The sequence below is a fragment of the Mytilus galloprovincialis genome, chromosome 14, assembly GCF_965363235.1.
Source record: "Mytilus galloprovincialis chromosome 14, xbMytGall1.hap1.1, whole genome shotgun sequence".
Lineage (NCBI taxonomy): Eukaryota > Metazoa > Mollusca > Bivalvia > Mytilida > Mytilidae > Mytilus > Mytilus galloprovincialis.
Genome location: NC_134851.1, coordinates 65,309,146 through 65,335,300, shown reverse-complemented (window position 1 = coordinate 65,335,300; position 26,155 = coordinate 65,309,146). Strand labels below are relative to the sequence as shown.

The 26,155-nt window shown below is 32.5% G+C and overlaps 2 protein-coding genes across 2 annotated transcripts in view; both read left to right on the top strand.

Moving 5' to 3' along the window:
- LOC143059319 (uncharacterized) overlaps nucleotides 1–26,155 on the top strand; it is a 53,736-nt gene that overhangs the window by 7,499 nt on the left and 20,082 nt on the right. The window contains exons 3-9 of the mRNA XM_076232800.1: nucleotides 10,008–10,176; nucleotides 12,100–12,212; nucleotides 15,198–15,398; nucleotides 16,784–16,834; nucleotides 18,059–18,316; nucleotides 19,473–19,964; nucleotides 20,141–20,247. Coding sequence (XP_076088915.1) covers nucleotides 10,008–10,176; nucleotides 12,100–12,212; nucleotides 15,198–15,398; nucleotides 16,784–16,834; nucleotides 18,059–18,316; nucleotides 19,473–19,964; nucleotides 20,141–20,247 — 1,391 coding nt within the window. The remainder of the gene's footprint in view (nucleotides 1–10,007; nucleotides 10,177–12,099; nucleotides 12,213–15,197; nucleotides 15,399–16,783; nucleotides 16,835–18,058; nucleotides 18,317–19,472; nucleotides 19,965–20,140; nucleotides 20,248–26,155) is intronic.
- Nucleotides 1,073–2,975, top strand: LOC143058871 (uncharacterized). Its single transcript, XM_076232347.1, has 2 exons — nucleotides 1,073–1,613; nucleotides 2,179–2,975. The coding sequence occupies exons 1-2, from the start codon at nucleotides 1,442–1,444 to the stop codon at nucleotides 2,742–2,744; spliced, it is 738 nt and encodes a 245-aa protein (XP_076088462.1). The 5' UTR covers nucleotides 1,073–1,441; the 3' UTR covers nucleotides 2,745–2,975.

Below are 26,155 nucleotides of genomic sequence, written 5' to 3'. Positions count from 1 at the left end.
AATAATTGAACCAGTGAAGCTTAACAAATGTATAGTCAGGCCACATCAAATAATTTTGTTGTTATTCGGATTTTAAAATGTTCTTTTAAGGAATATCTAGGCGAAACTTTTTATTATAATCCATACAAGTAGTCGATATTGATGACGAACATGAACAGATTCAGATTTTGCACAAGAGATACATTTGCATTGTTCTTAGTTGAAAAAAAGTGTTCATCTGTTATTTTCGTAAATTATTATTTAATTTAGCTTACATTTCTGTTTGTTTGGTAAACACTTTTAAAATTAATAAATGTTTATTGCAGGATTTAGATGAAATTTATCGGGAATATCTACATGTACCACCTTCGAATAACTTCAATGATGAAGAACATGATAATATTGCTGAGAATGAAAACAATGAACTTGAAGACACAGAACCTGTCGAACATATATCCGAGACTGATGAAATTGCACAAGCAGCTGCAGCTTTCGTTCAACATCAAAATGGAGATAATATATGTATAAACAATGAAGGTTTGAATATGGCAAAAATAACTGGAGATTGTGGTTGTCTTGCAAAATGTATAAACCAATTTGAACAAGATGAAATAATAACTCATATACTGTCCATGCGTGAACTACCAAAAGAAGGTAAAGACATGTACTTAATGGGTAAATTGAAATCAAAAGGAGTCGATAAATCCCGTTCAAGATATGGAGAGCGAAAGCGAACTAGATATGCTTATACCTTTGACGACAGAGAGGTTTGTCGCGATGTATTTCTTCTTACGCATGATATTGGAGAGTCCTATTTAAAGTCTTTACTCAAACACATGAACACTAATGGTATTGCTCCACGAAAACATGGAAATTGTAATAGACGTCCGAAAAATGCATTTTCATTTGAGGAAATTTCAAATATAGTACAATACTTGAAAAATTATGCTCGTCTGCATGGTTTACCACAAGCTGCCCCACCTAACAGACATGACTCAGAACCTCATGTTTTGTTACCTACGTGTGAATCAAAACAGTCTGTGTTTGACACATATATATCAGCATGTCAGGTGGAACTAGAAGTGTTCACTTAACAACATTCAAAAATGTCTGGTCGTCTTGCTGTCCGCACATACGATTCGCGTCTTTACATTCTGATGTGTGTAATACTTGTAAAAGGTTACGAGAATCTGTCACTATAGCACAAACTGAGGAGGAAAAAATTGAAACATCCCAAAATTACATATCCCATATTGAAGCTGCAAGGAGAGAACGAGAGCTGTACAACGGATGGTTGTCAAAATCGCGCGACGAGTTTAGTAACTATAATCAAGGACAGGTTTTAAAGAATGTCCACTATACCATTGATTTTGCTCAAAGTATTAGTTTGCCACATCATACCGATCAAGTCGGTCAATTGTATTTTTTATCCGGTAGAAAGGTTAAAGTTTTTGGGGTATGCATGGAAGGAAAACGGAAACAGTATAACTATTTGGTTGATGAAGACGAGGGAATTTTAAAAGATTGTGCAGATATAAAGGGTCCAAACGCAACAATTTCCATGTTTGACCATGCTGTTGAGTGTTACGGTCTGAATGAGTCTGAATGTGGAATTCATTGTGATAATTGTCCAGGTAAGTTACTTTCAGTTACATTTCAGTACATTGATTTGTTTTTATTAATTAACTCTTAACCAATTTAAAGATGATACCAATTAGCAATATACGACCTCAAAATTGTTTTCGATCGTATAATAAGGAGATGTGGTATGAATGTAAATGAGACAACTATCCATTGAAGTTCAAATAAAGTGGATGTTAGCATTAATAGGACAACTTACGTACTTCAACAATGAGAAAACTCAATATCGCACAGTCGACTTTGAAAGACCCCGATTCAAGGAATATTAAACAACACAACTAAGAAAATTAATATGTTCCATTAAAAAAAAACATATTTTCTTCCGTCTTGCAATTTAAAGTTTAAAAATTGAGCAATACAAACCTTATAAAAACCCGAAAGTGCTATGGGAGTATTAGGAGTTCATGCTATTCAATACATTTGTTCTATTTAAGATAAAACTGAACAATTTAGAGGAATTAAATTGAAAATAAAACTACCAATTAAATGAAGCGTAAATATATTTAACACCCAACAAATAAAAGTATTTTAATACTAAGTCTTGTTCTTTTATTGTAGGAGAAAACAAAAATCGATATATGACTGGCTATCTTGCTTGGCGTGTGCTAACTGGACAACACCTGAAAATAAGCCTAATGATGCAGTTTCCTGGTCATACAAAATGTTTGGTAGACGCTGGATTTGGTCAAGCAAAAAAACTGTTCCGACGATCAAACTGTGATACTGTATCTCATTTAGCGGACGTATTCCGAAAATCATCATCATCAAATGAAGTTGTTCAGTATAACCAAGAGAACAATGAAATAACCTGGCAATGGAGAGATTGGAAATCTTTTTTATCTGTGTTGTTTAAACCTGTTCCAGGTATCAGAAAGTATCATCATTTCGTCTTCCGTCATGACAAACCGGGTATTGTAATTGTTAAAGAAAAATGCGATGGGATTGAAAAAGAAATAAACATTCTTCGCCGTCCCTTAGAAGAGTTTGATCCGTTGGCTCGTCCTGAAGTTATTCCTGCAGCCGGACTTTCACGTACCAGGCATGAATATCTATATTCAAAAGTCCGTCCATATGCTAGGAAGGAACATCAGGCTGCATTTTGTCAAGCACCAGCAGAAGAGTAAACTTTTGAATGTCAACAAACTTAAATCGACGTCAAGTACATTATTCCAACGTTATACTGATTTTTATTTAAGTTAGAACAAATTTGTATACGTTATTAAAATTAAAATTTCTCAACTAGTTTTCAAACGATCGTTGTCAAATTTTTTACATTAGATTGGCATTAGTATTTTCTGTTGAGGTAATATACAATCTGATAATACATAATTTTTGCCATAAGGGTCGTTTTTGCTTGTCGGGCGTCATATGTATAGTAGTTATCAAAGGTAATTGCCTTGTAATTCGAGACGCGTTTTGTCTACATAAAACTCACCAGTGACATTCAGATCAAACAAGTTACCAAGCCAAACAAGTATAAAGTTGAAGAACATTGTGGACCCCAAAAGAGTTGCCAAAGACGGCTAAGAAAATCTATGCCTGGAATATGTCAATCCTTAGTTTTTTTTCGAATAATGTATGATTTTGCAAACAATTTATTTATAAAAATTACCGTATAATTGATACTCGTGTCAAAACCGAAACTCTGACAACTGGGCTGGTGCCCCCCGCCCCCCCACCTTAAGGGACGAAACGTCGACGATCAGGGTCATAACCCACCTGTGTAAATAGTTATCAAAGGTACCAGGCTTGTAATTTGAGAATCCAAAAATTTCAAAAATACGGCTAAGATAATCTATGCTTCGGATAATAAAATACTTAGTAAAAGTTTTACTTGCTTTTGAGATTCCGTATATAAGAAGGTTTTCGGAATTCCCATGGGGACTAACTGTGCTCCACGTAATAATATGAGCTACACTTAATGACTAAAGACCCATCTAACTAACATCTGATTCAAAACTAGATAACACTTTTAGAGATCTAAATGATATATTGGCTCTCATTATTTTCAGTATAATTTCAGTATGTATACTAAAGAGATTTATCGTGCCGTACTGACTTTAAAAAACCTAACACTAACTATGAACACTGCTCTTTCATATATCATGATATCTTTATCTTAAACTGGAAGATACATACCTAGATGCTTGATAAAAGAGATATGTAACAATTTCATTTGATTTCAACGAAAGAAATCTCTGTATTACTGAAAAAATACTTACACCAGGGTTTTCGATATCATAAACTAGTCACAAGATTTACTTAAAGTTATCATCAGTACAAGGACATCATTCGTAAACATAAATTCACATGCAGACATCTTATACGTTCAGGTATTTCACATCCCATATGTTATTGTAACATTCTTTACAATGCACAAAAATGTCGGCATTCACCTAAAAAAAATTACTTAACCTTTAAACATACTTATTCGGAACGGACATAACCACGATACTGATGTCAAGTCATTTAGGAAAGAGTTTGTTGGCATTAATATTTACTTACCCCTAGGGTCTTTGCATGGGAAATAAACACATTTATTCTATAACAGTTGTTGGCATGGTACGGATTATGTTTTTCTCTTATATTTTATGATGTTATGATATTAAACACCTAACGAGAAAGATTGTGCTTGATTTTCAAATAGTGAATACATACTCTTTAAATCAGTTGAATGAGGTATGGAGCTGGCATGGCAGTAACTGCTAGTAGTCATTTGATCATTTATATGGGTCATTGTCATTTTGCTTAGTTTTTTTAGAAACCTATTCTGACATCGGACTCGGACTTCCTTCAAACTGAGTTTTACTGTGATTATTGCTATGTGTTTATTTCTTGTACCTTGGCTAGATGTGACAGGGAGGGTTGAGATTTCAAAGAACATGTATTACCCCGCCGCCTGTTCACAGCAGGGGTCTCCGGCCTTTGTAAATCCTGTATCTTTTTTAATTTTAGTTCATATAATATATGTTTTGGAGCTAAGTGAGATGTCTATTGTCTGCTCTTACGTCGGGTTGTTAACTCTTGAACATATTCCGCATTTCGATTCTCAATTTTGATGTAAGCCTGCAAGTGTTTATTCTAAAAAATCGATAACGCATGGAGATTATGTTTGGCGATAAACAGAGTTCCGACTTTTTTGCCAATAATTACATTAAAAGATAACATAAAAGAGAGTCTTATGCAAATTCTAGCAGATGAGTGAAGACATTAAAGTCAGACATCAATTTTATTCATAATTTTAATAACAACAAACGAGTATTACTTAATGAATGACCAAGACATTTAGTTTTGGGAAATAAAGATATTTCGCAAGAATACTTAGTATATCACTCTAAGCCTTTGTCTGTTGACATTTCCTTTAAATTGGAGTGCAAAGTTGTAATGTCGACAGGGACTTTCCTACCGTTGATTTCCATTTGAAAATTCTTAAAAAAGGAGATGGAATTGAATAAGCCATTTGATATTTTTTTTCGGAAACAGGTTTGTTAGGTCATCAGGTGTTTTTGCATGGAGTGTTGTTGTGCATACATTACTAAAAAAAGTCATTCTATGACGAAAGCAATCACTACAACCAGTAAAATTGCCTATAACCGTTCTCAACTGTACTGATTTTTACTTGACCAGTCTGAATGAGTCTTAAATTTACTTTAGAATACTCGATTGTAGTCTGAACAATGATTAACAGTGTCAACTTGTACTCATCATTTACTCGACCAGTACTTAACCAATTTATTTGTGGTTGAACCATGCCAGATCTAGTCTGACCCATACTCGACAAAGTCTAAACCATACTCGACCTGGTCTTAACCGTACTGGACCAAGACTTATCAAACCTAGACCTCTTTTGTATATAACTATTGGATTTGATCAATTTAGTGTTTTTAACATCAGTTTTCCCTGGCTTGAAATCTGAACAATATTTTTTTTATTAATTTCACAATAAACATAATATAACAGCATATTCATCAACACTTACATACATATATATGTATATCGTCTTTAAAGGTGGTATGGGTGTCTTTTTCCATCTTGAATTGTAAAAATCAGAGAATCAAAGATCCAGATTTTCTATCAAGTTAGCAAAATTTGATGCAGGACTGCAGATATTTATTGTGAATTTTTATTTAAAAGAACCAATTCATAAGAATTTAAGTTATAAATATTAATATTTTGCAAATGCTGATTTTTTTTGGTTGTTCTTAAAAAAAATTGTATTTTAAGGGGAGGTAACTCTAAAATAGTGCATTTTCCGAAGGATTCTACATGGAATTTCCCTATTGTGTATTTTAGCCTGAAAACACTTACGATGACCCTTCCTTTTCTCTTGATATTCACAAAGCACTGTTTGAAAGCTATCTTTTCCTTGAGTATTTTACATTTCTATCATTTCGTTTAGTTTCTACTCATGAAAAGGTGTTTTTTCTTGTATAATCCATACAAAATGTGTCATTTTGTCACGTTCTGTAGCTTGAGAAAATGTGTGGTGACCTATCATTTTGATTATATTTTTCAACATATATCAATAGATACTATGTTTTGGCAAAGTATGGACAATTTCTATCTTTTTTATTTTAGACTCCCATACCACCTTAAGTTGAAAATAAAACAAACTGATCAAATAATCACAAAACTGAATTTGACTTATATTTTCAATGTACAAAATTCATTTGTTTTAAATGTTTTATATTTATTTTATGGTTACTGGATAATTTTCACCATTTACTAAAGCCTTGTATAAATTTGTTGTGTCAGTTCTGTTAAGTTTATAATTCATTGAACTTGTTTATACTGAAATATATATATAAAGTAGTAGATAAAGCAATTTAATGAATTGAAAAACCATACCTCTGTTTTGTAAAACCGAGAAGTAAAGAATAAGTAAGTAATCATGATACTAAAACTTCCATAACAATAATTGATAACTTCTATAAAAATGAAATGAGTTCCATGTTTATTTCAATTAAATTTAAATAACTTTTGTCAAAATTAAAGATACGGCATACAAGAAGTACTTTATTATGGTTTAATTGCCCCACTGTATTTGTCACAATGTTTGTGTTTTACAAAAAGAAAACCCTGTTTTTATAACTCGTTTATTTTTAGTGAATGTTGACTTTGACTCTCTGACCAGTTGTGATCTTTTAAATGATTTTGTCCCGAGCATGAAATATAACAATAAACTTATTTGAAAAACAAAATTATGCATTTCTTTAATTTGTTTAATTCAATATTTAAGAATTGAATGCTTCTTTTTGTAAATATTGGGGTGTAAAAGCGTTGACCGAAGTATATTTTGTATGAAACTATTGTAAAAATGTACGCACGGTCAACGCTTTAACAACCATATAAAGTTACAAAAAGAAGCATTCAATACTTATAATTACATTTTTTTTTAGCTAGGATCATTAAAACACGATTTTAACAAGTGTTTGCTTAATTCACCTGTGCACTTTTCTGTGGGACCTCGTGTCATTGTGAAAAATAAGTTATATTGAGTGATGCAATTGCTGGAATAACATAATAACATGTGATGTGAAGTTAGCAAATCAGAATAACGTATTATAATGAAACTTGCATCTAATGTAATTATAAGGTTAAACAATTTCACTGATTTGTCTCTGTTGTTAATTCATGAAAAAGATTATAAACCTATTGCATGTAACCATGAACGTTAGGCAAGGTGCTCTAGAACCGAAATGGCGAAAAGGAAAGTTCTTTTTTTCAATTCACTTATTTTAACATATTTAAGATGTTGACATTCTGAGCTAAAGTGAGAATTGTAGCAATACCGATAAACACGATTAGAAAAGCAATGCTTTATATGAGAGTAATCGATATGAGAACTAAAAATAGGCTTTATTCACCCAATCCTGTTACCTTTTAAATCCTGCTAAGCGTCAAGGAAGTGCTAAGTAAGTTATTTAGCCTGGACCTGTATATTTGTTTAAACTGACTTTTATGTACAGCGATCACATTCAATGCAATTTTTCATTTTCCGTTGTAATATGGCAAGAAGTACGTTCCCATCTTTTTCAGTCATTTTAGATTTTAAATAAATGTGTCGTGGTGTTCTACATTTTCCCTCCCAAGAATACGCAACATCAGAGTACGCAACATCATATTTGAACAGACATTTCAAACATCCCAATTTAAAGTTGTACAAACATTTCTATTATTGCACAGTGGTAATGCTAGGTAACTTCAGAGTTTATCTGTTTTTTTTTTGGCATTACATGTAATTAGCTATTAACAAATCCATAAGCATCCAGCTGAATCAAAACCTCTGATCCATCGTATGGCGTTCACCCATTTCAGTTTATACGTTACGCTCATTTATGCTTACACTATAAGACGTAATATACATCTGACAAACTGCTGACTAAACTTAACTGTTTTTGTCTAGGGGCCAGCTGGGCCCCTAAGATATTTTTTTCAGGGGCCCAGTTGAAATTTTAGGAGCCAAACCAATTTTTATACAAAAAGACTAAATGAAAATAAAACTGAAAATAACTTTTTATATACTTACTAACAGTGTTTCAGCTTGAATCTCAGGGCAGAAGGGTGCTAGTGCTCCTAAGTAAGGAGTTTTATTAATAAAACCGGTGAGATGGGAGAGGATCATATCATTTTGATGCAACAATACATTGCATATATTGCAGAAGCTAAGAACTGTTACTTTTTTTCTTCATAATTGTTAAAATTAAAAGCATTTAATAAGTGCCCCCATGTAAGGAGGATCATAAATGCAAGAAGTAAAACAGGAAATACAGTCTTGTTTATGTTCAAATACAAATTTCTCTGATTCTTCTTTGAATGTATGTACATGGTATGAAACAAAACTGTTTTTTTTTAATAAAGCTTATAATATTTAAATTATTGCTACCAGAAATGTATTATAAGATTTGACAATATTTATTTTAGGTTATTTCCTGCCAAAATTGTCTCCCTTCAATATTTTCAACTTCCTGTTGACCTTTAGACAATATGGCTGGTTTTTTTTTTAATAAATACTATCTCAATCCAAGCCATCCTCTAATAGTGTTGATCAAAATATATTTTGCAATAAGTTTTTATTGAAGATTGGATATCAAACTTAATATTGGGATATTTATTTACGAGACTTTGTGTTTCGTTTTTATATTAAGTATTTTTTGTAAATAGCGATTCAGGGACAAGTTACCGTATAACACAGGCTTATAATGACTGCCAGGACAATTAGAAAACATCCCTTTCGCGATGCGTATTGAACAGTTTAGAAGAAAACACTATTCAATAATGAAATAATCGTAGAAAATTTAGCAGAGTTAAAAAAAAAAACCAAACATGCTGATTGAAGAAGGTATATGACATATCGTGACTTCGGATTGAAAACATAGCTGTTCGACTGAGTTCGGTTATTAGAAAGAACCTACTGGTTTTCGGAAATACTCTATGTTACTATATCGCTTTGAAAAGACAAAACAGGTTTCCTTTTGGGAACAGTCTTCGTTAATATCGCAGGGGAAAAGGTACAAATGGGATTTTCTTCAAATTTTTTACAGTCGCCAGCAAAGGTTGAAAAAACAAAAAAAAAATGAAATCGACAATCTATATTTAGTATGGTCAAAATCGCAAATAGGTTGAATGATGCGAGGTGTTAGGGTTTCAACTCACTTCCGATATGTGTCTTAGAATTTTAAGTACCAATATGATAGTCAAAAAGTAATTTGACCGACTGTATACTTAGTGCTATTGTACTGAATAGAGTGAACGCAAATTCTGCATGAGGCGTCCGTCATGTTGACGCTCTTTTTGTAGTTCACTGTTCGTTTGTTCCCTAAGATCGGTGTCTCTCTTTTTTAATCGATATAAACAATATTTGCGTAATTTATACATTCAGTATCCATTAATATAGTGTTGATACTTTGCTAACTGTTGCATGGTACAAATTCCAATAAATGAAGATCGAGAATTAAAGACACATATTTTGTTTTTTTGCAGAAGCCAAACAATTAAGTTTGACATGTAGACAAAAAACAGAATAATATTCATAATGATATTGCATGAACTGACTGAAAAACTTTGTATGCGTTTGTGTCTACTATTCGTCCATCAAACAACAAGTAATCCTGTCCTCCAGAATTTTCCCCGCAACAAAGTATTATGTCACTGATGAGTCTTATGAAGAAACGAGACTCGTCTGGTGTATCAAATTATAAGTCAGGTACCTTTTGACATTGTTTGATAGCTATTATGTGGAGATATATAATTTTGAATTCACCCGCAGAAGATCATGACTATAGCACTGAAGAATATTTTCTAGAAAAACACGTAGTTAACGCATACACTAATCGGTATGGTACATGTGATTAAGTTTTAAAATTAAAACAAATGCTATATTTTAGGAGAATTACATCATGGAACAATGTGTCAAAACTGTTTTGATAGTCCGATCCACGGAATGAAATGGACATGCATCAAATGTAAAATTGACCTGTGTACTCAGTGCTACATGAGTGATCAACATGACGACACACATGCGTTTGAAAGGACATACGCGTTCGAGTCACGCGGGTATGCATTGTGCATTTTTTTTTAAATGTGAATAACTTGTTCTATTCTAAAGATATTTACAACCTTTGTGTGTCATTGTTCCGGACTATACGTGTATGGTCATAACCATATGCGTATGGTCCGACCGTACGCGTATGATCGGACCATATGAGTATATACTCGTTGGGTTATGAACGGGCCGGACGATATGAGTATTTATACCATATAGGTATTTTTTTCCAATATGCATTATAATCATTTCAATAATACAATAAACTTTATAAATAATTAAAAGGCAACATACACCTTCAATACTGATGCCATAGTCAGTTTTCGCTACTTGTATTCTTGTATTTATGCGTCGGGTGAAATTTATTTCCACACGGTACGAGTCGCCGTACCATAACTTTTCTGCATTGGCTCGTCTTAGTTTTGCACGACCCTTCGCAATAACACTTTTTGCTTTCGAGTGAAAAGTTAACATTGTAAGCAGTTTCGTGCTGTGATAACGAGGTCTAGATAATTTGATAACGGTTCTGTTTAGAAATTCTGGACAAATACCTTCCCAAGTCGACGTGTTGACATTCAAGCGTAATACCAAAGCGATAGTTAGGTATAAAATGTCTTTACTTTAGTTGACTAGTGAGTAAAATCAAATGCGTGAAACTGCTTATTTTTATTTAGATAATCTTTTTATCATTATGATAAAATAATGGCTTTTGATATCGTGATTTTAATGACGTGTCAACTAGGAGGCTCATACCTTATGAAGAGTTAGGTATTAATCTTTAACTTATTATTCACTCTGACCATTTGAGTATATACCCATATGGTCATGACCATACACGTATGGTCCAAATACTAATATGGTCCGGAACATCATCACATATTCCAAACGATGTTCCAGTTAAAGTAATCACATTCTCTCCGTGTATTGATGGCATGAGTAAGATTAGAAAGATATGTTAATCCGTATCTTTCTAATCTTACTCATGCCATCAATTGATTTCTATTTTGTTTTATTTTTATCTTCATCGGAATATGCAAAACTACTTAGGAAGGAATACTATGATACACAAGGTCATGCTGGTGTCACCTCGATTTCTTTATTAATCAAGGAGAATAAATACTTAATATTATAACTGTTTGAATGCTTGTCTCTTCTGATTATTGGGCAGCTTACAACATTGGCTATGGAGTACTCGAAGTTACTTATATATGATTAAAAAGCTTTAAAAATTTATGATAGATTATGGTTTCTAAGATTAAACACAGCTTATGCATTCCATATATAGAGTATCATACATTTTCCTAAATAGTCTGACAAAACATCGCCCTGGTTGTTGCAAACTTGTAAGTATTAACAATGATCGGCATGATGTAGGCTCATATGTTTTAAGTAATATATGAATTCAAATACATTTGTTAACACATTTATTTATCTTTTGGTTTTTTTTTTACATTTGTTTTTGAATGTTTGACATGTGTCAAATTTAAACAAATATAATGGAATATTTTTTCAACGTTTCAAGATTTGTGTTTTAGCTCATTGCAAATTGAGAAACATTATAAGCTGACAAAAAAATACTTCTCAACTATTCTGAAAATAAGAATAAATATATACAATATTTATATTCGTGATTGTCTGATTTGCTTTCCTAGTGTACTTTAAACTTTAACTGCCCCATAATCAAATAACTTGTTAGGAAATTCATGACGTAAAATTTCAATCTCAAGACGACGAATTGACGAAAGGAGAACATAATGATTTCATGACCTTCACTGTCGAAACTATTGGAACTTTATTTGTAGATTGTTTTGACAGCTCTCATTTGTTTTTTATGAATTATGAACTATGAATCATTTACAATTTTGATACCGGCTTAAATTATTTGAAGACACAAGAGCACAATAAAACCTCCTAACATGTCTTAATTATTACAGGCAAAACATTCTACAAAAAAACCATTGCAAAGAACGGATTGTGTCGAAGGGCATATTTGAGGGAGCAGAAGTCGTTGCAGCGTCTAATTTGATGCATGATTTTAAAATTGACGGTAAGCATTAGTAACCTGATTTTTAACTAAATAGTTCACACAGATATGGAAATCTGAAACAGCAAATGATTACTTCATGTTGAGTCTTTCATGAAATTATACTCATTGCAAAAAATTATCTACTGTTCAAACAATTTCGCTTACCGTCAATATTGTGTTGTTCAGGTTATGTTCAGCATGTTCAGTTGTTTTAATTTACAAAACAACAACGTACCGAAAAGATTGTAAACTTAGCAGTATTGACTGTATGTCAGCACTTTGAAAAGTGCTGAATTGATATTTGTCAAATTTCGTTGCTGTATCGTAAAAGTGGTCACACGAAAATATTAAATTTTATATCATCATCAAAACCATCCGCAAATCACTTTATTTATTTCGAATTGATTTTCCTCTTAGTTCAGTATTTTTGTGATTCTACTTTTTATACATATTACTTGTTTTATTCATATCAATGTAATCAGCAGTTAGATGTCATAATTACAGTTTTAATCATAATATGTACATTCTAAAAATGCGATACTCCTTATTTTAACCCTTATAGTCAGTTTAGCTTAGTTTTATAACACGATTGGAACAAATAAAAAAAAAACTTAATTCTTGGAAGGAGGTATTTCTGCGTTATACTGTATAAACACTAATTTTCGTGGGGTTAAAATTTCGTGGTTTTGTATCCAAAAGTGTGTTTGAGCGGATTACTTTTCGTGGTTTTTAACTTTAGAACAATTATAACAAAAAGAAAGAAAATAAACACTAACATTTAACTGAATAGAACCAAAGCATAACTGTAAATGTGAACATGAAGATGTTAGAACAAACTGTTGTTTGAATCTGAATTCAAGCTGGGAAATATTTTACCTCATCAATTCGCAATATTTGTTACCGTACGGTTGTGATCAATTGTTTGTATGGTTTTGACGATAAAAGTTTTGGCATTGCATACTTTGTATCTTTTCAAAAGTTAGTTTTTCTATTCAACATGTTTAACGTTGAATATCAAAACGAATGACACATTTATTTTATAAGGATCACTTTTTTGAGATTCAAATCTTGATCGTGTGTTGAATATTTTTTTAGCATCGCCTTTGTTTTTTTAAATGCTCCTTTTATTATATGTATGTAAAACTCATATCGACGAACTCAGGTTGTTAAAAGACATATATATATCATCAGAGTGGATTACACTGTAATGAAAAAAATGTAGCCAGACTCCAAAGCTAAGTCAGATGCCCTTTGGAAAAGATTATTATATCCTTTTTCATTTTAAAATAGAAGTCTAATGTTTTGCTTCTATATTTTATCCATGCTAAATTCAGAAATCACGAAATACAATATTATTTCACGACCACTAATTATATTTGGGGTATCAATTATATTTTTTTTATTGATTAGAATTTATAACTTATTTAAATGATTAACCTCAGCATGCTTTTTTATGTTAAAAACATAAATAGCTAATCCACTTTTGTCAATATAACTGAACTATGAACACCTGTCATATACATGGTATACGAGTGGGTCGTTAGGCTGACGAGAAATTGCATTATTTGCTATTTGATTATGTTTCCCTAACTTGCAATCTTGCTTATATTTAAGAGTCTGATTTAATTTATTGATTGCATGGGTATTTATTATTTATGTGTTGTCTGAGCTCGACTTTATGATACATGTTTTACAGGCAACCTGATTTAATTGTATGTCCCTATGTGAATATATCCCTGCGTGTAAATGTTGTCCTACTCATGTACTGACTTGAATGTTCAATGTGATAGCTCACCAGGTCATGTCAGCCTGCTTAATGAAATTATAATAAAAAAATAAAATTACAAAACTACTATACTCCGTAAAAATTCAAAGCGGAAAGTTTCTGACCAAATGGCAAGTTCAAAAGCTCAAACACATCAACCGAATGGACAACAATTGTAATATTCCTAACGTTGTACAGGATTTTTTTATGTAGAAAAATGGTGGATAAAACATAAAGCCTGATTTAATAGCTAGCTTAACCTCACACGTGTATGCTAATCGTATACAATTTCATTATATTGACAACGATATGTGAACAAAACTCCATGCTAACAACTTTCCTTGGAAGTCAGGTCGATATTGTAGAAACGTTTTACAAACTACATGTTCTGATATTGTGTCATATCCTTTATGTTTCTATTACAAAAAGGAGATCACATCAAAATTATTAGAATTATATTGTTTATAGAGCACTAATCTCAGATCTAGTTTATGCCAATTTCATCTAATAAACTTTACTCTCAAAAAGTATAAAATAAAGCACTGTGGTAACACATTTGAAAAGTGTAGTTATTGATACTTAGTTTGGGCTGGATATAAAAAATAAAATTACAAAAATACTAAACTCTGAGAGAAATTCAAAACGGAAAGTCCGTAATCAAATGGCAAAATCAAATGTTAAAAACACATGAATCGACAACAACTGTTATAATCTTGACTTGGCACATGCATTTTAAAATGTAGAAAATGGTTGATTGCACTAGGTTTTATTGCGCTAAATCTTAAACTTGTACGACAGTTGCATCATTTTATAAACCTTTGAGTGTAAAATAACAGAACAATTATTGTTAAACAGTAATACAATTTTTTTTGAAAAAGTCAAACTATATTTAAGGTTTGCTTTCATTGCATGGCTTTTATGCATTTTGTATAAAGTTTATAACGTCTCATACGTATTTTACGGATGATTGAGTCAGATAACGTTACAAATAATTACTTTTGTATATCCCTCAAGGAGAGGATGCGGAAAAGGATTATAAGGTTGAGGCGATGTTTGAAATCTTAGAGTTTATACTTTTGTGATTAAATTTTTCCTTTATTTTTGAATCAATGACATTGTGGTTCAAAATGTGTGTTAATTGTAGAAAATAATAACAAAGACACCTCTTCATAGTTTACTTACCTAATCATGTGAATTGTAATGCTGCACACATATAAGTACGGTTGTTATATTCATGACAGGTGGCGATGTAGGATACGTTGAGGAGATAACAAGTTGGCAAAACAAATATCATCGAGGTAGTGTCGGCGTGTTTTGGAAAGCTAGTAATACAACACAGTTTTATCGACTAGGTGCAGAAGGTTGTGTAGATGTTTATTGTAGTCGATTAACAGAACCTGCTTCTGGTGGAACATGCTACGTAGATAATCTTCCAGTAGTTGGTAATACTTAATTAGGCAATTGCTAAACTCTGCATTTTTTAATTTAAAAATCATGAACAAAAAATAATTAGAATTGACAAATATATACCGTTTCAATAAAATAAGAATCCAATTTCGCAATACATAACTGTCAAACATTATGCTACAAATAGACATTGTCAATCCGTCTATGAATGACATGGTTTCATCTTTCAAAAACGGGATATGGTATCGTACGTTAAATTGAGACGTACAAAACTTTAATTGTAACGTCACTTTGTGTGCTTTTTTATAATTTCAAATGTGACGTCACTTTGTGCGCTGAGGTTTTGGCTATTGCGGCTGTGTATGTTTATGTGCTAGATTAAGATGTTTTATGAAATGCATTTGTTTTTATTCTGTAGTAGGTCCACTCTTCGGTTTTATCATGTATATCTATTATATACATGTAGTAGTCATTTTATAAGATGTAATGTTTGCAAAACATGCAAAAGAATAAATTATTCTCAATAATAAGGATGTTCTTATTCCTTGCAGAAAACCCTGGTCGTATTGGACACAGCTTTTTGGAACTTTTGGTCCTCAGTGCTCGTCAGCTTTGAATTTGTTTTGGCTTTCGAACTATTTTCATCTGAACGTCACTAGTTAGTCTTGTTGTGGACGAAACACACTTGTTGCATATTAAATTTTAAACCTAATACCTTTTGAAGTTACTATTCGTGTGTTTCTCTGTCCTATATGTTCTCCCATTTATTTGTATTGTAGCCCTGTCATGTAATGTTTTCATTTGAAAGTTATATTTAACATTGCCATAACAGCAGGATGTTTTGCATGCCACAAAACCAGGTTCAACCAACAATTTTTTTCCTAAAATGTCCTCTACCAAGTCAGTAAAATGGCTATTTTCAAATTGTACTTTCGTTTCTGGGTGTGTTACATTTTAATGTTGTGTTTCTGTTGTTTCGTTGTTTTCCTCTTATATTTGATGCGTTTCCCTCAGTTTTAGTCTGTAACCCGGATTTGTTTATTTCTCAATCAATTTATGAGTTTCGATCAGCGAGATTTTGATGTTGCCTTTATTTGCCATCTACATTTTACATGTTTTACATACCGAAAACATATATTTTTGTAGCGTGAATCATGATTTCTGAATAGACCTAATGGAGTTATGCATTTTCTATTAAATCACAAATATTTGAAGTTGCTTTCAGAAAGTGAATCCATAATATCGAGAGGATTCAAATTATCTAAACCTACATGTAAGCTCTGAAATAAAAATAAAACAGAAAAAAAACTAATATAATAAACTAACATACAAAAAAAATACAATTAGTTCCATCAAATTTGGTACATAATATATTCATTGAAAGCAGTCCTGTATATAATATCTTGTTTTTATTTTTAAGAGTTTGATAAAGTATCTTTTGAGACTCCGGCCCTTGTTACTTCAACCTCAGGTATTTAGATGTAACCAAATATTAAGATATTCACTGGTATTAAAGAGATATCGTTACTGCAATTACGATTATCCCAATATGGCGACGGCAGATATAAGTAAAATATTTACAGTCATTTTTCTCAATTGTAGCATGTTTTTGTCTCTAGTTACTCAGCTGCAAGGTTTTTCTATACCATAACACCATATTTGAATCGTAATGGTGCACTGGATTTGTCTAAGCGCTTTGAAAATTGCCGTTGAAAAATTCGGGATGATAATCGTAACTCGGAAAAAAGATAATCGTAATTATGGAATTAAAAAATGAGAAGATAATCGTAACTGGATAGTGTTTTATTGATATTGACACTAAAAACGTATATCTGATAGCACATGTTGAAATTATGGTGATGAATTAATCACGTTTCAACATCTTATGACATATCTTTTTGTGCATATACAATTATTAATGGTTCTAATGAAAACAGCTACACACTATTTTATCATGAAATTGGAAGGGTGAACAAGCTTCAAGAAATTTGGATATGGGAAAAACACGAACTATGTTAAAATACAGAAAACTCCCAAAAACTAGGAATGTCACAAAATACTGGAATGAGCGAGGAGGCAATTTTAAAGGAAGTTATGATGTATGGCAATACTTGTGAGGGGAAATGCATGTGTCACCCTAAATCAGATTTGTGATTAATAAAATTGGGAATGGAAATGGGGAATGTATCAAAGAGACAACAACCCTACCATAGAAAAACACAACAGCAGAAGGTCACCAACAGGTCTTCAATGTCGCGAGAAATTCCCACAGCCGGAGGCGTCCTTCAGCACTAGGTTACATGAACACGGTACTAACGAACTCAAAAACACATAGCACAGTAAAATACACAAATGAATAATATAAAAATCGAACTACATTTTGTATCAATAAAAAAATCAATCTTGGCGTAGGCCCGCTATCTACAGCTGCCAGGGATTGCATTTAAAAACAAATAGTAAGGTGTGATATGATCTTGTAAAAAATCTAGGATTTTACAGGTGACGAAAGTTAATTTGTTACAACAGAAATTGTGTAAAAATAAAGTCTCAATGAATAGCACAATTATAATCATTAAGTAGAACAGACGTCATGTAATTGTCAAACTTATTGCTGAAACATATACAGTATGACAGTACCATTTTGTAGAATTTGGTAGGTCACATGTTAAATTGCAGTTATGTTTCGAAATTCCAGGTCTTTCAACTGAAGTAATGAAGTCAGATAAAAAATCAGCGACAATACTTTTAAGTCAATTGGCAGCAGAAAATTATCCACATTTTGAGTCAAGAATAGTGTTAGTTGGAGAACCAGGTGCAGGGAAGACAAGTATAGCCAGATATCTAAGTGGTCAACAGCCAAAAAGATCAAGGATGTCAACTGATGGAAAACAATTATACACTGGTATTGCATACATTGACATTGAAACGGAGGAATGGCTATGCGGACAGCAAGGTGATGTTATAAACAAAAAAAAAATAAGTCTTGCAGAAAAAGTTATTTGAAAACGGATATCTCATATCTCTACACATATATAGTTATGTCAAGGCTGTTTTTTTCAATTTGCAAGTTCTGAAATGTTTCGAAATGAGGCAATTGGTTAGAGTCCCATTATGTCCTGAATGTTTTTAGACAAGAAGATATTTATACATACACATTTTTGAAGTATGCTATGCTGATTTTCTCTTAATTCCATGTTTTTTTATGTGCTTAATAAACCAATTCCACTTGAAAACACATAAACATATATTTTTAGTAATAATGTAGATATATGAAGATGTGGTATGAATCCACTTCAAAATCATCTATAAAAGTAAACCATTTTAGGTCAAGGTATGGTCTTCAATTCGGACCCTTGGCTCACAACGAACATGTACATGTTTTGTTACTGGTATCGATCCTTCGCCCTCGTGGTAAAAATTGTTTACTTTTTCCCCGACGTTTTATATACTTGTATATATATCACTACGTCTTATCAAGTGACAAGTGTGGACATATCGGTCCATTGTATTCCCAGTAAATGTGATATGTTATATGCTAAATTATTCTAAATAATTATAGCATATGTCTAAATGAAGCCTGCGATCAGTCTCATGTGGCGATAAATCATATAAATATGATACCGCACACTACAAAATATAATATATAACAAGTCTAAAAAATTGTCGAAGGGTACAAAATCACCAAAATAATAGGAATTAAATTATGAAAAAATGTTGAATATTTCGCATAATATATATCATGTATATCCTTCATCAGTGTGATTATTATGTAAATTGATCCATATCAATCTAGTCTGATTAAACCTTGAAATACAACAACGATTGCGCGAGAATACATTCCCAATAAACAACACCGACCTATCATAGATATTAGCAGACGCTCACCATGTTTCAAGTAGCCCAATACAGTTGATATCAACAAACTGAGAGTGATATTAGATTGTGAAAAAACATATTTCCGACTTTTCTTCTTCGTTAGTTGCATTGCCTTGCAACTGCAGAGACTACACAAACTCGCTTTCCTTATTTTTTGTCGGTTCATGCGTATTTAACTGAGACAACTTCTCATATGTAATAATAAATATTTTAACATATATTTTCTCATTTAGATTTTTCCCTAGAAGAAATCATCTTAAGCAGAACCTTTTTACAAGAAAACAAAAGAAAAAATATCGTTAAGCTACCAGATTTAACACCAACCAGTGAATATATATCAGATGAAAATTTCACAACCCCGTCTGAACCTATAAGCGGTTCTGGTGACTTGCATATACAAACTGTCACTAACCCTGGAATTATGAGAAAGTTACAGAACGTTTTTGGCGTTACCAAAGGAACCGAAGAGCACAAATTTTCAATAACTAAAGAAATATTCTTAGAGATGTATTCTCAGGTTGGTAAAACGCACGCACGAAATAAAAAGAGAGCTCCAATGATTATCTACGATTTTCCACGGCATGATGAGTTCTATTCCAGCCATCCGACATATTTAGCATACGGAGCTGTTTACATAATCGTATTGGATGGAAGTAAACAACTAGATTATCCATGTCCGTATGAACAGTACCTACCAGGAAAAAGTGGACTTAAAACCTCAAGAGGTATTCATAAACATATATTAATTGAAATTTATAAAATATGCTTCAAAAACATCATTAAACAAAGTGTGAGTTCAGTTTATTATTGCAATCCGTTATCGAGATTATAAGTTAATCAGAATGTCTTTAACTCTTAACGCCGAAGCCAATTCTAGTTTTAGTTTTGTTTATTATGACAGATTATCTGCTATATTGGGTGAACACAATTGTAACATACTGCAGAGGAAGTGTTTATGACTTTCCGAAAATAATGATTGTTCTTACGCATAAGGACCAGGTTCAAGCTGTAAGTATATCATATTTAAACAATCATTTTTAATAACTAATGAGGAAATGATTTGATTGCCAACAAAATAGAACAATTACAGGATATAGATAAAAAAAATAGGAATTTTGTTTATCTAAATAACCACTTTTTTGCTGTTTATTAAATATAATTTCAATTAGATTTGGGTATTCGATCAACTTTGTCATTATATTAACTTGCATGCAAGTTGTAAATACCGCAAATATCAAAAGTAGTCAAACGGTAGAGGTCATTAACAAGTTCACTCTACACATATAATGTTTAATTCTTTATCTATTTGATAAAAGCTAAAAACAAAATCTTGTAACTGGTGACTCTATCTGTGGCATCAATCTGTTTAACTGGAATGAAGCAAAGTTTTTTCGGCATTATAAATAAACGTAACTTTGTGATGTGTTTTATTTCAGTTCAATATTGTTGTTTAGGAAATACAGATCTAGAATATATAAACGAGCTTGACACATGTTAACTTCTAGATAGGAATCGCTAACGTGAAGTCAATCACATGCATACTATTTATTTATGCAGCGCCTGCATACGGAGTATATATCTACCAATTGATACGATATTCCCGGGATTGTATTTCTTATCATAATTTCCTCGATAGAGGGCTGCTGCTCACAAGATAGCTATGAAACCGAAAGTTGCAAATGGTGAAGTTGAAATCATCTTTTTGTAAATTTCACGGACGCCATCACGAGTTAGTTGATTGATATAAGTTGAAATCAGCTTTTGTAAATTTTACGGACGCCATGACAAGTTCGTTGATTGATATTGAATATATTTTTTCACAGATAATATCGGACATGTTTCTTATGTCGTAACTAAAATTCACATCCCTTTTCACCACGAATGCGACTTACCAAATAAGACTATTATTAGCGTAATATTTAACATTGCCTTAAAAGTTCGATATTTGTCTAGCCGCAAAACCAGGTTCAACCCACCATTTTTTTTTAAATGTCCTGTACCAAGTCAGGAAACTGACAGTTGTTCTCTTATATCTCGTTTCTGTGTGTGTTGCATTGTCGTTTTGGTTTTATGTTGCACTTTAATGTTTCTGTTGTTTCGTTGTTTTCCTCTTATGTGTTTACCTCAGTTTTCGTTTGTAAACCGGATTTGTTTTCTCTCAATCGATTTATGACTTTCGAACAGCGCCATTATACTGTTGTTTTTATTTGCAACACCATGAGCAACACGACGGGTGCCACATGTGTAGCAGGATCTGCTTACCCTTTCGAAGCATATGAGATCACACCAGTTTTTGTTGAGTTGGTGTTACTTAGTCTTTTGTTTTCTATGTTGTGTCTTTTCTACAATTATTTTCTTTTTGTCTTTTATGTGTAAGCCATGGCATTGTAAGTTTATTTTCGATCTATGGTATTTTTCGCGCTTCTTTTATTATGTGTGTGTGTGTAACGACGTACCCCCTGAACTGGGGACTTGCATAGGTTAAACAAACGGACAAGTGGTGACTCTAACTCTAGTGGGGACTTGACTCAGGTCCCCACTATAAAATCCTCTTTGCTGTCTTAAATATTGATTATATTTGGTCACAGAAAGACTTCCTGGGTCTAAAAACGTAAAATATTGACAAAAAGTAATGTTCCAGGGATTCATATTACGTTAAGTCTTCAATTTCATAGTATGTGTTTAGGTCCCCATTCGCACGAGGGATTGGACGTTTGAAACATATTTTAACACAATTTGACGTCAAAGTTACATGTAACCGATGAATGCGCCTGTGTGATTTCCCGCGGAAATTAAATATTTAAACATTCTTGGAAAGATGCGAGAAAAATTGTTATTTTTTTTATATTGTTGAGAATTAAATATCACACTACTTTAGGCGTCTCGTATATAAACAGAATAAATAAATTTAATATTTTCTTGACCATGCCTTGAGGTCAAGACCTGACAAGGAAAATGGCAGCTTACAGGTGCACGCCATGTTTCTCGCTGATGTCCTTATTTTGTTTTTATATGTATTCAGTTCAAACGTAACTGTATTTGAAACAATTGGTTGGTTGTATTGCTATTGTTTCTTCACATGATTTTGTCCTATAATGTAAGTTTTCGTTCGGAACTTCATATCGTTTGCTGTTTGCATGTTTGCATTCAACGGTGATTGAATATGTTTTTGTTATACTTATGTTAACAGTTATGGTGTAGTTCTAATAGAACGCTTTAGTTTACATGACGCCTGCTTTTATCATTTCTTTTAACCCGTTACAAGATGGTATGATGTGGACAGTAAATCTAGTGCGAATAATTTTTGGAGGGAGTGGTGGTCTGTATGCGCACCAAACCCATTGCAGTATAATTTGTGGGTTAAATGTGGCCATTATCTGGCAGAAGAATAAGAAATTCTGTTTTCTCAACATCTTTAACAATAAACACAGCACCAAACAATCCTTTTACCCAAGTTGTATGGGGAAAGGTAAACATGCATAGCAGATACCGAATTAGTCCAAATAATTATGACTTCTGGCAAGGCTTTTCGAAGGAAGGCGTCCCAGAAAAAAAATAAAATAGCCTTGCCAGACGTCATAACTATTTGGACTAATACCGAAGGGACAATGGTGTACATGTAGGGAGTAATTTAACAGCACTGTATATGTTCCTGACCATATTAGTATTTGGACCATACACATATGGTCATGACCACATGCAGGGCATTACAAAGTAGCTGGTAGGTGGCTGATTTCCGCCGTTTACGGTGGCTTCAAGTGCCGGCTACTTCACTGACAAAAATATAAATTAAAAAAAAACAAAAAATCTTTTTCAAATGTTTACAGGCAGCAGAGAGACGTATTGTCGTAAAGTCGCGGTCACGATAAACAAGGACGATTGAAAAGTCAGTGTTTACCTTGGGCTAAACAGAGTTCACATGAATTCAGGTCACTGACTGGTTGTGTATTTAAAGTCAGAATACTTCGTTTCTTTTTAAAGATAAAAAGCTAAGAGAGACGAGAGAGGCTTTTAGAAGGTGGACACGATCAGATAGGATGACAATTTTATATTATGGAATAATGTTAGATAAAAAAAAAATGCTGTAAATCATGTTGTTCAGAATCTGGAAAACAGTAGCTTTTGACGTTCATTTTTCAAAACCCACGTGGTGTTCAGAGAATCAAGGTCAAAAATGAAAGTAGAATGTTGTCGACTCGACCACAAATAAATAACATTTCCAAATGATTTATGTATCGGACTTATTGAACAGTTTACATACAAAAAAGAGAAAATCAGAGGATATATCAATTTTCTGTCAATGCTTGAGAAATATTTGTATGATTTAAATACGCGTAACAGTTTACAAATGCACGTAGTTCTGCAAAATAAATCGATCAAGATTTCTAACAAATCATTTGTTAAAAATCTTGATGAATCGGATTATTATATGAATAAAAATCCTTTAAAAGCAAATGAATTTTAAGCAAAAGGTAAAGAAAATAAAAAACAAACCATTACATAAAAAAAATGACATTTCTTTGAGATTTTTTTTCCTTTTTTAATTTCATACCTAAAAAATGGTCATTTGAAAGATGAAATTAGGTGCCAGAAGATTGCAAAAATGCAGGATTTTGCTCTATTAATGCCAGAGCTTCTAGGGGCCTTGAGCGGCCCTCAACCTCCTGTCGTAAAGCACCAAGCTTACAACTTGGTAGGCGTCCAGCTTCGCCAAACGCAAGTTACAGACACCTATAATTGTAATTTAGTCTACTACTTCAATTTCAAGGGAAAGCCCTGCATATTGGTATATGGTGTACTGCAGTCATAATACGATACTGGAGATCTAGAGCTTCTTAAAAGCACCTTAGACACTTGAAAATTTCACAATACCTTGATATCACTGCACGCAGCTACAAAGAAGAAAAGCAAGCAAAAGTTATCAGTGAAAAGGTTCGTGCATTTCCCAATTCAATCGAAAATCGCGTTTAAAAATTCCCAAAACTGGCCAGGGTCCTTTTTTCCCAAAACCCCTGGCATGTTATGCCTGTTTATCCAATAGTTTAAACATATTTTATTGTTCAAAATGACAAAAGGATCAGACACAAGTTTTACAACTTAGAAACGTCTTCTCCAAAACAAATACAAAATATACACATCAATTAATGAACATATGAAATATTTCTAACTAACAAATAATTTAAGAATAAAGACATGAAAACAAAAGGAAACTTTTTGAAGCGAATCAATGGATTTTAATCGAGTGCATCCTTTTACAGTATAAATACCACACAAACACACCGAATAGTTAGTGGAATTACCTATGCGCAAATTTTGTTCTTGTGGACATAACTTAAATAAGTGTGTGTGTTTTCTCATAATAAAGTGTGGGATCTTAATATATTATCCAAGTTTCGAAAAGGATGTCAGCTGTACAATGGTAAGTATAGATTTGAAACTTATTCTTATATTCTTTCGTTAAAATCCATTGAATGAACAAAACTTAACAGTAAATAGTCATCAAGATCATTCGATTATTGTCATTACATGTATATAGAAATATCTTTAATCACATGTGTTAACAGAATTAAGGTTGTTAATACAGAGAAAAACGTTTGGTATTCTTTATATATCCATGAACAGATAAACAAATAATATCATTTTCTTCAGTACGTAAAGCATCATCGCCAAATAATAATAAATCGATAGTAATATTAACACTAAAGACATTAATTTCATCAAACATCAGATTTCTCTGAGCTGAAAAATGAATACAATATAATAGATAGTGTTCAACATTTTCATTAATAAAACCACATGAACAATTTGCATTTTGTATCAAATTTGCTTTGAACAAGTCAGCACGCAGTGCGCTACATCTGTTACGCAGCCTTGTGTGTAAAACAGAATACAAACGATCTCCTAAAGAACCAAATCTCGGACATTTATTATTTCTATAGTATAGTTTGTGCAAGGTTAATTTAAAAAAGGAAAATGTAGGAATATGTCTTATACTTAAGTCTAAAGAGTTCCACAGTGCAATAGATGACGGAAAATAAGACTGTTGATAAGCTGATAAACGATTTACGGGAATAGTAATATTTTGACTGTTACGCAAATTATAATTACAAATATCTGATACAAAATCCGGAACCAAATCGTGTAAATAATCTGGCGCTTGGTTATTTATAATCTTATAAAACATAGATAATTTTTTAACCTCCCGTCTGACGCTTAATTTTTCCCAACCCGTCTCTAAATAGATACTGTTCCGGCTAGCGTAACTTGTTAATCCCGTAACTATTCGAGCAGCCTCGAGTTGGATATTTTCCAACCGATCAGATTTTTTTTGTCCACAGTTATCCCATACTTCTGACGAATACTCCAAAATTGGCCGAATAAAAGTCATATAAATTTTTTCCAAATATTCCCTCTTAAGTCTAAATTTTAATTTTCGTAAAACATTAAGCTGCTTGGAAGTTTTTTCTATCAGCTTATCAACATGCTTACTCCATTTACAATCACTACTAAATATGACACCAAGATGTTTATGCGTATGAACTGGCTCTAATGTAGTGCCATCAAAATCAAAAGAAAAATTACTTTGTATAGATTTCATACTGAATATCACAATATCAGTTTTATTTGGGTTAAACTTCACTAGCCATCTGTTTGACCACGCATTTAAGTAAACAAGATCTGTACTGATTAAATTTTTTAAAATGGATTCATTAGGAGCAGTATGACCTATTGAAGTGTCATCTGCAAAAAGCCTCCCAAATCCAGAAAAACCATCAGCTATATCATTAATATATATCAAAAACAATAACGGTCCTAATACCGAACCCTGAGGCACACCGGCGTTTAATTTTCCAAATTTTGAAAGTGAATCTTTTAAGACAACTTTCTGAGATCGGCTACATAGGTAGCTTTTATC